Here is a 14,848-nt window from a genome sequence, read left to right as displayed (position 1 = left end):
TAAATGACTTGCTTATTGAATAGGTAGTTCTTTAGGCCAATGACCAGCTCAACAAATGCCTCGCGCTGGGACATACAAGTCTCTTCTGCCCATCAACACCCAAATGTAGTACGCTCATTGTAAAAGCAGACATGTAGATACATTCTCACATTAGTTAATGCTAGTATAGCACAAAAATTCAGAAGAATTCTAATTTCATGAGCCTCAATCATTAATGGACGAGATCGGGGAGTTTCTATTCCCACCAGACAATGGCCCAAAAAATTTCTCAGAAAAATAACCATGCATCACACAAACACAATCATGTGGAATAGGGTAAAGATTAAGCCATGAGTGTCACAGGTTTGTGGAATCTTATCATGCTGAGATTGATTTTATGTCATACTAAAGATGCCAAATTTTCATAACTCTGCCGGCTAAGATAATAATGTTAGTGAACATCCAGAAAATTCTTCATCACTTCACTTCTTGAAGAATTCAACCTTACTTGTGCTGCTCTCAAATGGAGGAAATCATCATCAAATGGCAGGCCAATTTTTTCGAAGTTCCTCACAAGAATTATGAATCAACAATAGAAATGAACCATCACTAATGACTGCAATGAACCTCATCGAGTTTGAAATGAACAAATAAACAAATCTCACAGTTACACATATTCTTTCACACAACAATCATTTTGATTAAAACTGCATATGCTAGTAGGGCTTGAGGATATATAACTTGTAGTAGCTCCATTCAGTCTGATCGCCATCTTTATAAGAAAGAGGATTGTCACTACAAAATGCAAGCTTTGTTGTAGATACATATAAGATTCCCATGACTGGACCAGCTGATGTTGACAAGTAACATGCATGTGAATTCTGAAGTAGCTCCTCCGGAACAGTCTCAAAAGTTTGACGAAAGATCTTCTCATAATCGCCTTCAGCTAAAACCTTAGTTCCTTGTGCAATTCTTCCCATGGCAGCATCAGCAAAACTGGGGCCCGTTTTCACTAATTTAAAAAACAAATTCAAGTCAATATAGCAATTTCATGTATCACAAAAGACCTGATGTTGAAAAATCTTTCATAGTATATGACCATCAAAATTCAATTTGGGTTTGGAAATTGTGAAAAGAAATTAGGTCCAAATATGATATACTTAATGATTTTTTAAATATACAGAGGAATGGAAAGAACGAAAGGTAGATTGATAACGTGCACGACACTAATGAATCTCTTAGAATTTTTTCCCAGTAAAATCTCTAGACAAAAAAGAAAATAAAATCCCAGATTTTGAATGACAGCATGTGGGAATTAACGCAAATTGAATCTCAGGGTTAGAAAAGCAGAAAAACTTTCTCATTTTTCCAGGGGCAGAAACCAGAAAATAAAACTAGGACTGAAATCGAAGTCCTCTGTTTCAATCAAGTTTTTCCAACCACAAAACTGAAATCATCCGAGCAAAGGGAAATCAGGAACTGCGAAACTTAGCAAGGATAAAAAAAGATAAAATCAATATAAAACGATTCAAATAGAAACCAACGAAACAAAAACTAATATGAACAGAGCACTGAGAAACCATCGAAGACGAAATTGAAGCGATTCAACTCCAAATCCAAAACCCATAAACGATCTTCACTGTAAGAGAGTGGGTTAGTATTGCATGCATGAAACGATCGATCCTCTTAGAGAGTGAGCAGAAAACTAAAAAAGTTTAGTTTAAAACTTAATATAGCCATTAGACGCACGTTTTGTGATTTCGTCACTAATACTCTTAACTAAAATTTTTTTATTTTTTTTAGAAAAGGAAAGTATTAGTGACGGTTCCCAAATCCGTCACTAATGAGAGAATAATAGTAACGAATTTGTAAATTTGTCACTAATACTCTGAACTTAAAGTTTTTTATTTTTTTAAAGAAAATGGAAGTATTAGTGACGGTTTTTAAATTCGTCACTAATAAGGGACCCATAGTGACGAATTTATAAAATCGTCATTAATATTCTGAACTAAAATTTTTTATTTATTTAAAAAAATGGAAGTATTAGTGACAGTTCTCAAATTCGTCACTAATAAGGGACCAATAGTGATGAATTTGTAAATTTGTCACTAATACTCTGAACTTAAAGTTTTTTTTTTTTTTTAATAAAAAGGGAAGTATTAGTGACGATTCTCATATCCGTCACTAATGAGGGACCAATAGTGACGAATTTGTAAATTCGTTACTAATACTTTAAACTAATTTTTTTTTTTAAATAATAGTAGTGACGGTTATTTAATCGTCACTAATATTTATCTTTTAGTGACGAATTTAATTCGTCACTAATACTACAGAAATCGTCACTAATATTATCTCGGAATAATTTATGCTCACTGTCAACTGTGTAACACCGCCCTCCTTTACTCGTGGTTGGGACTGGCTATAGGAGAAGTGATAAACACTAGGCGCGAATTTTGCAGAGGTATGCTCTTAGGAAAAAAAAAGAAGGATGCTTTCTGCGTATGTTAGTTCACAGCATGGCTGCAGTGAGGACTTGGAAAAGGGTCTTCCCTTGAACTATACATCCATTTTAAGCATTGATCCGAAGGAGGTCAATGCAATGTTAGTTGTTTTTCTCAGTTCAGTTTTTGGTAGCTTCCATTGCGATATTCTTGATGGAATATTTTTTGCTACATTAATGAATTGTTATTTATTGCTACGAATTTTTATCTATTCTAATGTAATGGCTAATTATCAATAAGGTTATCCTAGCCTATTATGTTTGTGCCATGCCAGCTTTGGAATTTGATAATTCTCACTCGATCTAAGTTAATTATGTGATTATATAGATGTGGTTCTAATTTCTAATATTTCCTACAATTTCTAAAGCTTCGCAAATGGAGTTTATTATTTCAGATTGCTTTCTGTTTATATGGCCAGTACTGTTCTTTGATGGTGTTTTATAAATTACATATTGGTCCGTATTATTATTTTATAAAATGCACTGGTCAATTATCAGTTGCGTATTTGAATTTATTTTTTAAGTCAACACAAATCTGAACTTTGTGATCTTTCTTCAAATTCTCTTGTTAAAAACTGAAAGATCTTGTCTTTAATGTTTTGCATTTGGGAGTTCAGCATTTGGAATTGGGATGTGTGGACTTCAACTTATTCTGTGTTTTTGTTGCGTTATATTTACTGTTGTTCTACCTGAAAAGATTATGGAATCCCAATTAATAATTTTTGAAATTTTTTATTGCTATTATTGGTTCTTATTTTTCTCCAGGCAATCACAAATCTGAATATTGTGATTGTTCTTTCAATTCTGTTGCTTTTACTCGTAGGTTCCATCTTTATCTCTTGGGATTTAATATAGGTTACCTTGGGTTCTCAATTTTAGGATATCTTATATCTGGGGATTCAAACTTTAAACTTCAAATTCTGAATTTGGATTTGTGTGGATTGTAGTTCATTCAAAATGATATTTTATAGTGGAAACTAATGCTCCAAAATTCAGCCCTAATGGCAGAAAAAATGTTAATTGTATCTTCATTCATTGCGAAATTTGCCTGCATAAGAAATTGGCAGAAGTGCAGGAAACAAGACACAAATTATGGGTCCTTTGTTCAACTTCTCTTAGAATGCATTCCCCTTTTCCCCTTTTGCTTAGAATCTGCACGTATTTCCCCCATGCTGGCTCCAATTATTTCTATTTTTGGAATGCTTTTAAATGTTTTGGAACATGTTATTTTTGCTAGATTGGAAATTAAAGAAAAATACGAAGTAAACAGGAGGGATGTGTGCATGGCTACAGCGCTTAGCATTCCAAGAAATTCTAAATTCTTTGGCTTCATCACCATGCAAACTGGTGGCAGCAACAGGGCTTCGCACTCCAAGAAATAAAAGTTATATCTGCATTTGCTAAAAATAGAAAGTCTTGACAACCTTATCGTAGAATAGTTTATAAATGATGACTTCTATTATTAGGATTGTTTGCATGACAGTTTACCCGGTATTCCACTTCGGGTATTTGTATTCTGAATAAGAAATACTCGGTATCCACTTCTGGAGTTTGGTTAAAAAAAAATCTATATATTTTTGTAACGCCACAACTTTTCACACCATTTTTTTTAATATAGTATAAATAAAACATATTCACATATACTCAACTATGGAATCTCTGATACCGTATCAACATAACCCCACCCGAAGTGGAATTACCACTGTCATGCAAACAATCCTAACAACAGAAGTCTTCATTTATAAACCATTCAGAGTAAAAATACCCAAAGTTTCTTCTTCCTCCCAGCTTGTAACTTGCAGGATGTTAAGAAACAAAACATGGACTTTTGATGCATTTGATTTTAAAAACAATAAGAAAAATCAGCGAATTGAATCAACATCAAAATTTCACAGTAAATCCACATTAACAAAACTTTTTACCCCAACATCCAAAAAATTTCTTAATTTGGGCGCGCCGAGAAACAGACAACCAAAGAGTGTCTTTACAACATTTTATGACATAAAATGGAGAGGAAGGGAAAGAATTTTCAGACAACCCAATGCGATGCTCTTCAATTTCGTCGAGACAAAAGAATTCACCGACCGTATACAGAATCAACCACTCCTTAGCGTGGATAACCGCGAGGAAACCCTAATTATTTTCGCAGGAAGTACTTCGTCTTCGTTTTCAGTTCATGGTCCAATGGAGCCCCCCCTGCCTCTCTTCCTTAGGATCGGCGCTCTCCGAAGCCACCTTATCCAGGAGGCCCCCAAGCTTTCTTGCGACCCCAGGCGTTGCATCTCCGTCATCCATTCCGCAGTCATCCTTATCGATGAGGGTCGTGAATCGCCGCCTCTTCACCACGATCGGGACCGGCGGAGTAAAATCGGATGAGGCAATCGCACTGCGCCGGGAGCCACGGGGAATTGAGTCCTCGACGGTACGCGTTCCTTTCTTGGTGATCTTGCGGCCGCGCGGATCTTGGAGGCGATGACGCGTGAAGCTGAGGCCGGCCATGGAAGAGAGCAAGGGGTCCAAGACGGACTGCGGCGAGTCGACGCGATGGCGGATGAGTGCGTCGCCGTGGCAGTCGTCGAGGCGGGAACGGTGGCTGCTGCTGGCGGAGAAGTCGCCCATGGCACCTCTGGCTGAGTGCTGGTGCTTCGGGAGGTTGGAGGGTTATGGGCCTCTATTCAATCTCTCTCTCTCTCGCTCTGGGTGGCTGCTCTCCAGTGATAACCGTTGAGGCAGGGGGTTCTGAATTCTGAGGAGCTGCCTTTACGAGTTTAAAATGTTAGAAGACGGAGTTGAGAAGTTGGGACCGACTTCAAATTTTAAAAATATCTCCTGGCTTCAAGTTCAAATTTGTTTGGTTGTGTTGAGATGGAAATTCAAATTGAAGTTAAAATTTATTAAAATTAAAAATAGAATTGAAAATGAAATGTATCATAATAGTCCGTATTTATATAGTTAGGAATAGAAAATAAGTTTAGATAGTATAAAAATTTTATTTAATTAATTTAATATGAAATAATAATATTATAAGTATAATTGTTATATAATATAATTTATTAAGTTATAAAATAAATAATCTTTTACAATAAAATCATTTTAATAATCATGCACTTGATTATTCTTTGCTTGTTATATTATTATTATTATTATTATTATTATTATTATTATTATCTTATCTTTTATAAACATTATATTTTAATATGTAATATATTAAATGTAAATAAAAATCTCATATATTATAAAACAATAACATAATTTATTATTTAATACAAAATAATAATTTAATAAAACAACAACCATAGCATTATATTTTATTGCAAATAATAATTTATTTTTATTTCTTATTATATAATTATGAAAATTTACTATTATATACTTATATTAAAGATGTTAATAATATTAATTTTATCTTATTTTAAGTTATACATAATAATATAATAAATAAGTAATCGTACCACAATTACAACATAGTATTTTATAATTTAATATTATTCTATTACTTTTTATGTATTATAATATCATTATATATGACTTAAATACTAATAATAATGTTTAACATATTTTATATTATAATATGTAGTATATTATTATATACTAATATTATTTTTAGATTTATGCAATATTATATTATATATAGAATTGTATTAATATTATATATATATATATATATATACAATATAATATATATATATGTGCCTACGTATATTTTGTATACAATATTATTATATTTTATATACTATATCATTATTAAATTTTATTATTATATATTTATAATTGATAATAATAGTTAATATTTTACTTTTTTTTTTAAGATTATAAATAATAGCATAATAAATCAACAATAATACCATAAGCATATCATAATATTTTAACATGTAATATTGTTTAATTTATTTATATATATTCTGAATTCTGAGGAGCTGCTTTTTCTAGTGTAAAATGTTAGAAGATCGAGTTGAGAAGTTGGGGCCAACTTGAAATTTTAAAAGTATCTCCGGTCTTGAAGTTCAAATTTATTAGGTCGTGTTTAGATGGAAATCAAAATTGAAATTAAAATTAAAATCTATTAAAATTAAAAATAGAATTGGGTGTGTAACGGACGAATTGGGTGGTGCCTGCTTCTCTTTAATTGGCATCCTAACTATTAATTAACATGGTAAACATAGATAAAGTGAAATACTTAAATACTAAATTGACCTGCCTTTCTAACTCTTTACTGCCTCAATGAAGCAACCCTATGCAATGGTAACAGGCAGGATCAATTCCTGCCGGGTAACCTCTTTGTGAAGGTTAGTGAAAGGCTGTGGGACAATGGCGCAACATGTGATCGGAGATGCCGCCTGCACTGCTTAAGCGGCAGCAAGAAGCCATGCAAAGATGGCGCTATAGATGTTAAAGTGGTCGATTTTTGTGAAAATCTATGCGCGTCCACGCTTGTCATGTCGAACTATGCATTTGGAGCCGCCTGCAAAAACCCCAAAGCAAAAATCAACATTGAATACATACAGTAAGTTCCGTTTCCCACTTCCCTCTTTCGCATTTTGTATAAACACATGCATGCATGCATGCAAAACATACACTAAGTAGCATACAAATGCCTAGCCTAAGTTGGACTCAAAATGATTGTAGGATTTAATGGGAGGATATGCTGTTATGCTTGCATTTTTTTTCCATTTCCGAATTCTCACCATTGCTAGCACAAAAGGATGGGATGCTTTTTGCTGGTTTGTCAACTCGTACAACAAATGAAATAAACAAGTTTGAAGGCACATCTAGTTTTTCTAATAAACTTCTTATTTATGTAGCCTTACAAGAGATATATCAAGTGTTCATTATTTTAAAGAATACAAAGAACAAGTTACAACATTGACAACGCATAATGAAACTAATTGATCGAATATATGGAGGAGATTGAAAATTAAATATATAAGGCAGTGGGTAAGTAGAACAAATCTACCCATCAAGATGAAAGTTGAGATTGAAATGTGCTTTATTTGATCATTATCAAAGATTTGCTGTTACTACTGGAGACAAGGATGAAGAAAATTAATTCCCTCTAGCTATAAAGGTGTCTGCATTTCAATGAAGCGGAAACCTATATAGACAGTTCACTTATCAAAAATTATATCAGCAGCAACTTAATTAATATTTTAGGACTAGTTTCGTCAAGGTATTTGAAAGCAAAATCTTAAATCTTTGTGATATTCAAAGCTATATTCTGATTCAAAGATTTTATATTTTATTATTCTTACAAAAGTTATTTGAAAGCAAACCCTAAGATCTCCAAAGCATATTTTTTAAGATAAATTTTTTTGTTTTGAAATAATGGTATTCATGATACTTCGGGCACTTGATTAATTGATTGGAATAATAGGTTTCCTTCCTCTACCTTTCTCCGCTTAAAGTATTCAAATAGAAAATCGAAACCCTCAAGACTCGAATCTTAATATTAATTTAATTAGAAGAGCATTTAGTTTATTACTTGAACAATCTTTGAGGACTCATCTATATATTATGGTCACTTGCTCATATTGTTTATTATAAACCTAGCTACTTCATCTAAAATTTATTAACTTCAACACAATCAATGTGTGCATATATGAACTCCAATTTAATTTGGTCGTGTGGGTGAATAATTAAACAAAGATCATAAATATTTGATCATTATCTACGACAATGTTTTTATTTTATGCATTAATGGTCTATAGGAAGATCATAAATACTTATATCCCACACTGTCCAAAGAGAAGCAGGCACCACCACTTTACAGCTCTTGTATTTTGCAACAGCTATAGACTACAAATGATGACAAAATGACATTGAAACCAAACCAAGCCAAGCCTAGGGTTTCCTTTTCATCCCCTTGCTTCCCGCTTAAAGCTACTAGCTTCATAAATAGTTCTCAATTCATTACTGCGTAGCACCTAGTCAGCCAGTAGAGAGATATGTACCTTTTTGAATATTTCAGTTTCTTTTCCTTAGCACCTATGGTAGGTAGAAATAGAATAAAATAAAAGAAAATAGAATTAAATTTATAACTTGATTTCATCATATAATCTCCATTTAAATTTTCATTCTATTCCTTCATGCTTCTATTTCATCTGCAAATCAAACATAATAAAAGATATGCTATCGATGCTATCCGGACTACTGAAGGAGTGTGTAACGGTGTTGTTCCGCCTGACAAAGGAACTGGTTTAGTGAATCCTTTGATGGTTTGCCAAAGGCGAGGACGTAGGCTGGGTATAAGCCAAACCTCGTAAAAATCCCTGTCTCACTCTCTCTTTCCCTTCCTCTCTTTATTTTCAACACATATAAAACTGCGAGGATGTTTTAAATATCTAAATCATATACACTACGTGGATTAGATATTAAATCAACTTAAAATTAATTTATTTTTGGAATTGCAGAAACCAAAAGGGAGTACGTTAGTTGATCAATCTTTTGCGGAAACTGTAAAGTAGTACGTTGATTGATTCAACACCCCAAGACTCTTTAACTTAAAGTTTATTTAAGGTCTAAGTATTTGGAAAGAGTGATTGGATGTTGTATTGGATATCAAATTGAGAGACAAATTTCATATATACAGGACTTGATTCAAATTTATATAAACAAGACTGCACACAAGTTGAAAAAACTGAGAATTTCCATTAAGTAGCAAAGTATATATTGATTGAATGTTTTATGATTGATTGGCTTGGTTAATTTGTTTGATTGTATGTTTGTGTGTTTGTGGATTGAATAAAAATAATTAAGTTGTTGTGCATTATCAACAAAAGGTTAAGTTTTTATTAAAGGAATTAAAAGAAAATTTTAAAACCCAATTTACCCCCCTCCTTGGGACTACACCTTTGTTTTCACTTGTGAATGGAAGTTGCTAGATCAAAAAAGGGTATCAATGTCTCTCAACGAAAGTATATCACTAATCTCCTAACCAAAACTGGCATGCTTGGATGCAAATCTAGTAAAACTCCGATTGAAGCAATAAAGAAGGTTGAAAACTGTAGAATACTAGTTGAAAAGGAGAGGTATTAGAGATTGGTTGGTAAGCTAATCTACTTATCACATTCCAGACTCAATATTGCATTTGCGGTAAGTGTGGTAAGCCAACACATGCATTCACCAAAAAAGACTCACCTAGATGTTGCGTACAAGATCCTTAAGTACCTCAAGGGCTCTCCGAGCAAAGGACTTTTTTTCAAGAAATGTGAAAGCAATGAAGTAGAAAATTTTAACAGATGCAGATTGGGTAAGATCAGTGGAAGATAGAAGGTCTACCACCAGATATTGCACTTTTGTATGGTGAAGTTTGGTAACTTAGAGAAGCAAGAAACAAAATGTTGTGGCTCGAAGTAGTGCTGAAGTTGAATTCAAGGCAGTTGCACAAGGAATATAAGAATGATTGTGGTTACAGAAACTCTTGGAGAGTTGCACATTCCGGTGAAATTTCCTATCAAACTCTATGGTGACTACAAAGCGATTATTAGTATCTCTCTCAATCAAGTTCAACATGATAGGACTAAACATGTGGAAGTGGACCGACATTTTATCAAAAAGATGGTTGAAGAAGGAATCATTTGTATGACTTATGTACCTACTAAGGAACAAACTACAAATATCTTTACTAAAGGGTTAGCACGAAAGAATTTTGATGAATTCATTAGCAAGTTGGAGAAGATTAATATATCCAACTTGAGGGAAAGTATTGAAATCCTGAGTATCCTTGAGAATATTGAGTAAATTAGGAAAGTGGGTAAATGTAGAAGATTGTATATTGTTCTATAGGAAGATTGTTTCCTTATTTAGAATATTTGATTGTATTATATATTATAAGATTAAGTCGTATATGATTAAGAATTCGAGAAATAAAGAAATTTCATTTTATTTTCAATATAGCAGTGCTTAGCATTCCAAGAAATTACAAGTTCTTTGGCTTCATCACCTTGCAAACTTGTGGCAGCAACCGGGCTATTGTGAATTTGATTGGGACTTTGCATGTGAAAGTCGTCTATTGTTGGATCTGATTTGCAAATATTTGGATTTTCTAATGGCGCTTGAAATTTTAGAGAACATATCTATTTTTGAGGGGGGGGATTGGATGAGAACTGGGCTTTGAATAATAAGTTTTAGGATGGGATTCTTTGTGGGGAAGAGTAAGCAGGATGTTGCTGCCCAAAATCTATTGTTGGGAGTGGAATTGTGGTTGGCTAATCTTGGAGGAATGAAATTGTGGTTTACTTTCGGCTGAGTAGTTAAAGCTAGTGTGCTGAAAATAGTGCCGCACAGCCCTTCATAAGGTGTGAATCAGCCCTTAATAAATAGGGATGTAATCTAGTCCTATCACTTTTACAATTTTCTTTAACTTTAGTGCATATTTAACTCCAAGTTTATGGAAATACTACACATTGCAAACATTTATACTTCATTTGCTAATTCTAAAACTAGGTGTCTGACTTGGTTTTTGCTAAACTAGTTAAAATTACTTTCCATTCGCACTTTCGAGACTTTCATGCTTTCTTTACTTTCCAAAAACAGAAGTTTATTCTTTGTGTTAAGTTTTACTTATTTAAATTTTCATGAGGTAATCTCTTCGCTAACTTACACTGTTGTTGTGCATACTAGTGAAATTTTAAACACGGGAGGAATTGACATGCGGAGACATCTTGTTTATTTTTATTTTTCATGTAGATAAGTCATGTGTTGCATGTGATTGCAAGTGAATAATTTTGAGTTATATATTTAATAATTTAAATAATTTATATGTATTTTAGATGTTTTTAAAAATATATTGGTAATACTTTCTCATAGTTGAGTTTATATATTTTATAATATGAACACTCAATGTCATCTATTAGAATTTATATTTTCTTTGCAATTATAAAATATGGGTATGGATACAAACATGTGACACCATTATGACACAAAACAGATGCAATAAAATGGCAATCCTTCATATTTTCTTGAACGTTAATAACACACGAAATCTTAAAATATTGGGTACAACTAACATGTGCGAATTAAATTATAAAATATTATATTTAAATATGTTACGCATTAAATTTAATATTTATATAACACCATATAGAAGATCTTCAACAACAACAAAAGCAACCAAGCTTTAATTCCTCACTAGGTGGGGTTGGCGCTACATGAATCCTTTTTCGTCAATTAACATGATATTGGACAATATCCTCTAACAAGTTGAGGGTTGTTGAATCCTTACTTTTTGTCAGGTCCATTATTTGGCTAGCATTATAGGTGTCCTCATCTTTTCTTGGTGCTATGCGTAACTTGCTGTGGATGTATTTATTATTCAATTTGTCTTTTAGTTTTACATCACTTATCCACCTTAGCATTCTCATTTTCAACAATTTTTACTTGACATAATTGGTCTTATTGGGAGTTTGTAGAAATTCCCTTTTAAGGGTATTGTTAGATCACACCTCTTTATTTTATGAAATCTAGTAGTGTTATTAATTTCTTGATAATGAATTTTAATCTTTTCTCCAGTATTCCTCCAACCATGACTAAAATTACAAATTCATATGTTGACCCTATGGGTCATACCCTATTTTGATTATGACAAATACTCAGGTACTTAATGACTGTCGAGTTGATGTGCAAGTTTAACTTAGTAGTATCCTATGATGGCACTCGAAGACCCGGAGGAAAACGAAGACTTTGAAGACCCTAGATATAATTTATTTGTTGTAATTTATATTCGGGTCTGTAATATTTAAGTCGGAAAGGTCTGTAATAGTAAATAGGGATTGGTTTGTAATAAACTCACACACATCACATGTATGATTTATTACGTAAGCTCAAACAAACCGTAAATGAGAAACGACCTTAGAAAGACCTTAGGGTGTACCTTTCAGTCAACCGAAGGTCGACCGACACTGGACTTTTTTGGTGTCTTCAAATTGGACCCCAAGTGACCCTATGACACACACATTTACACATATGTTTGTTAGGCACTTGAATAAGGCTTGTTTGTTTCGAAACGGGACAGAAATGCACACATGGTGCACTTTCGGTCGACTAGCAAAATCAGTTCATTTTGGTCTGGTCGATTGAAACCTCCCTGGGTCAAAAGTTTTACCACCTGGTTGACCGAACCAGGTAGTTCAAAAAGCCCTGTCGACCGAAACCTCCCTAGGTCAAAAGTTTGATCACCTGGTCGACCGAACCAGGTAGTTCAAAAGGCCCTGGTCGACCGAAACCCCCTGGGGTCAAAAGTTTGACCATTTGGTCGACCGACCCTTTTTGTACTCCAACTACCTGGTCTACCGGAGGGTCCTCAGGAGAATTCCCAGAAGTCTGGTCGACCGAACCAGCTAGTTCAAAATCGCATGGTCGACCGAACCTCAAAAAATTAAGAAATCTTCTTCTCCTGGTCGACCGAGACCTTAGTTCAAAAGTCCCCTGATCGACCGAACCATATGAGACTTGGTCAACCGAACTTGTTCTAGTCGATCGGACCTCTCGAGTTGCCCTGATTTTTTTACCGCAGTTAATATTTTTTAAATAGGGTTAAAATGCTTTAAACATCATCAAACTTTTCTAATAATACCCAATAGGTCCCCAACGGTCATATTTTCTCTCATGTCTATATATATAAGTTCATTTGAGAAAATTAACCATGGATTAGCAATCTTTGATTAGGAGAAATTCTCTAAAATTCCCGAAGTTTATAATACTCATTTATATCTTCCACTCAAACATATTTTGTAAGCGTGATTTAAGTGTTGTTGCTTTCTAGGGTTGCTCTCCCAAGTGTGTTAATTGTTTGTGAAGATTTCAATTAAGAGCCAACCCGAGTATTCTTAGGGGACTTTGTTAATAAGTCTCTCCTAAGAAGACTTATATTAAACTTCCAAGTATTGCACATTTATTGCAATAACTTGTGAAGTTCGTATTTATTTTTGGATTGCAAAATCTCTTCAAACATTTCCAAATATCTTGTGGGATTTATCTTGATATAACTTTGAAAAGATATTTGTTTACGTGATATTGATCTTTGTTGCAATATTCATTGACCTACATATTATTTGCTGAATACAAAGTTTGAATATCTTTTTGCAAACCAAACATATACATTACTAGAGCATCATACGATTGAGAAAACCCGCTCATTGAAATATACATATATATATATATATATATATATATATATATATATTGTTTGGCTAGCATCTTTGTGTGAACATCTTGCCTAAATATCTTGTGAAACAAAGATTGCTTGATTGTTACTCTCACGCACTCATTACACTGATAGTAAATATATATATATATATATATATATATATATATATATATATATCTGAGAGTTGAAATATTGGACCACACTGAGCTTACATATTGAATCATATTGTGGTGTATGTTATTGTGCGCATTTGGGTACATATCTGCTTTACTTGAAAGCACAATCACTGTACCGTTTATTTTATTGAGCAAACCTGTTGTATTTCCAGGCACGGGCTTGAAGAGGGAGACTAACCCTGGAATAGTCCCGGATTGGCTTAGACCCGGTTAGGAAAGCTAGGTGCGTCGTCCTGTTAAGGCGTGTAGGTTGAGGTCAGCCCCGTTAATTGACCTGATTAAGGTTGAGGTCAGCCCTGTGTTAATTTGACCTGGTTGTAAACGGTGCCGCTCCACCCTTAAGTGAGCTATTAGTGGAATCCTCTTACTTGCGAGCTAGAGGCGGGGACGTAGGCACGGTTGGCCGAACCCCGATAACATATCGTGTGTCTATTTACATTTCAGCACTTTGTATTTATCGCACATATATGTTATTGTATGAATGATGTGCATGATTTAAATTCCACGTATTTTACTTATCAGCACATTTGGAACTGTGTAGAAAGACCCTAGGTTACCAAAACTTATTGACTTCTGACTTAACCTAGGATAAAAGTTAAACTTTCCAATTCACCCCCACTCTTGGGAATACACCTTTTCTAACATCATATACTAAACTTTTCTCTATAAATCTTAGATTCTTCACTACCTCTAGTTTCATGCAATATCATCTAAAAGCAAAAAATCTAATGTGTCTATACACATTTTATACAAATTAGAAATATTTTTTTAATATTTATATTTAATTTGATTCAATATTTATAATATATTTACTACTAAATCATGTAGGTCTTAATTTAAAATTTTAATATTAAAATATTATACAATATAGATGAATATATGATATAAGAAAATTATCATTGATGTGAGAAAATTTTGATAAATTCAATATTAATTTATTACATAAAAATATGTTAACTATATCAAGTTATTAAAATAGGTTTCTAGATAATGTTTTGAAAGACATTTATATATGTAATAGATTGTTTTGTGAAAGGCATGTATAAGGCA

The 14,848-nt window shown here is 33.3% G+C and overlaps 1 protein-coding gene and 1 long non-coding RNA gene across 2 annotated transcripts; both read right to left on the bottom strand.

Annotated features, from left to right (window-relative positions):
* Positions 1-558: 558 nt before the first annotated feature.
* Positions 559-1,680, bottom strand: LOC131149028 (uncharacterized). The gene is made up of 2 exons (XR_009135110.1): positions 1,560-1,680; positions 559-991 (listed from the first exon to the last, which is right to left on the bottom strand). It is a non-coding gene; the product is annotated as an uncharacterized LOC131149028 (long non-coding RNA).
* Positions 1,681-4,648: 2,968 nt separating this feature from the next.
* Positions 4,649-5,098, bottom strand: LOC131148203 (uncharacterized). Its single transcript, XM_058097936.1, has one exon. It carries the CDS (start codon positions 5,096-5,098, stop codon positions 4,649-4,651), a length of 450 nt encoding a protein of 149 aa, XP_057953919.1.
* Between the last annotated feature and the right edge of the window lie 9,750 nt (positions 5,099-14,848).

This window comes from Malania oleifera, chromosome 2 (assembly GCF_029873635.1).
Source record: "Malania oleifera isolate guangnan ecotype guangnan chromosome 2, ASM2987363v1, whole genome shotgun sequence".
Lineage (NCBI taxonomy): Eukaryota > Viridiplantae > Streptophyta > Magnoliopsida > Santalales > Ximeniaceae > Malania > Malania oleifera.
Note: the sequence above shows the minus strand (reverse complement) of the source record. Positions and strands in the feature narration are given on the sequence as shown.

Coding starts and splice junctions, on each gene's coding strand:
- LOC131148203 (XM_058097936.1), bottom strand. CDS start 5,098: ATGGGCGACTTCTCCGCCAGCAGCAGCCACCGTTCCCGCCTCGACGAC.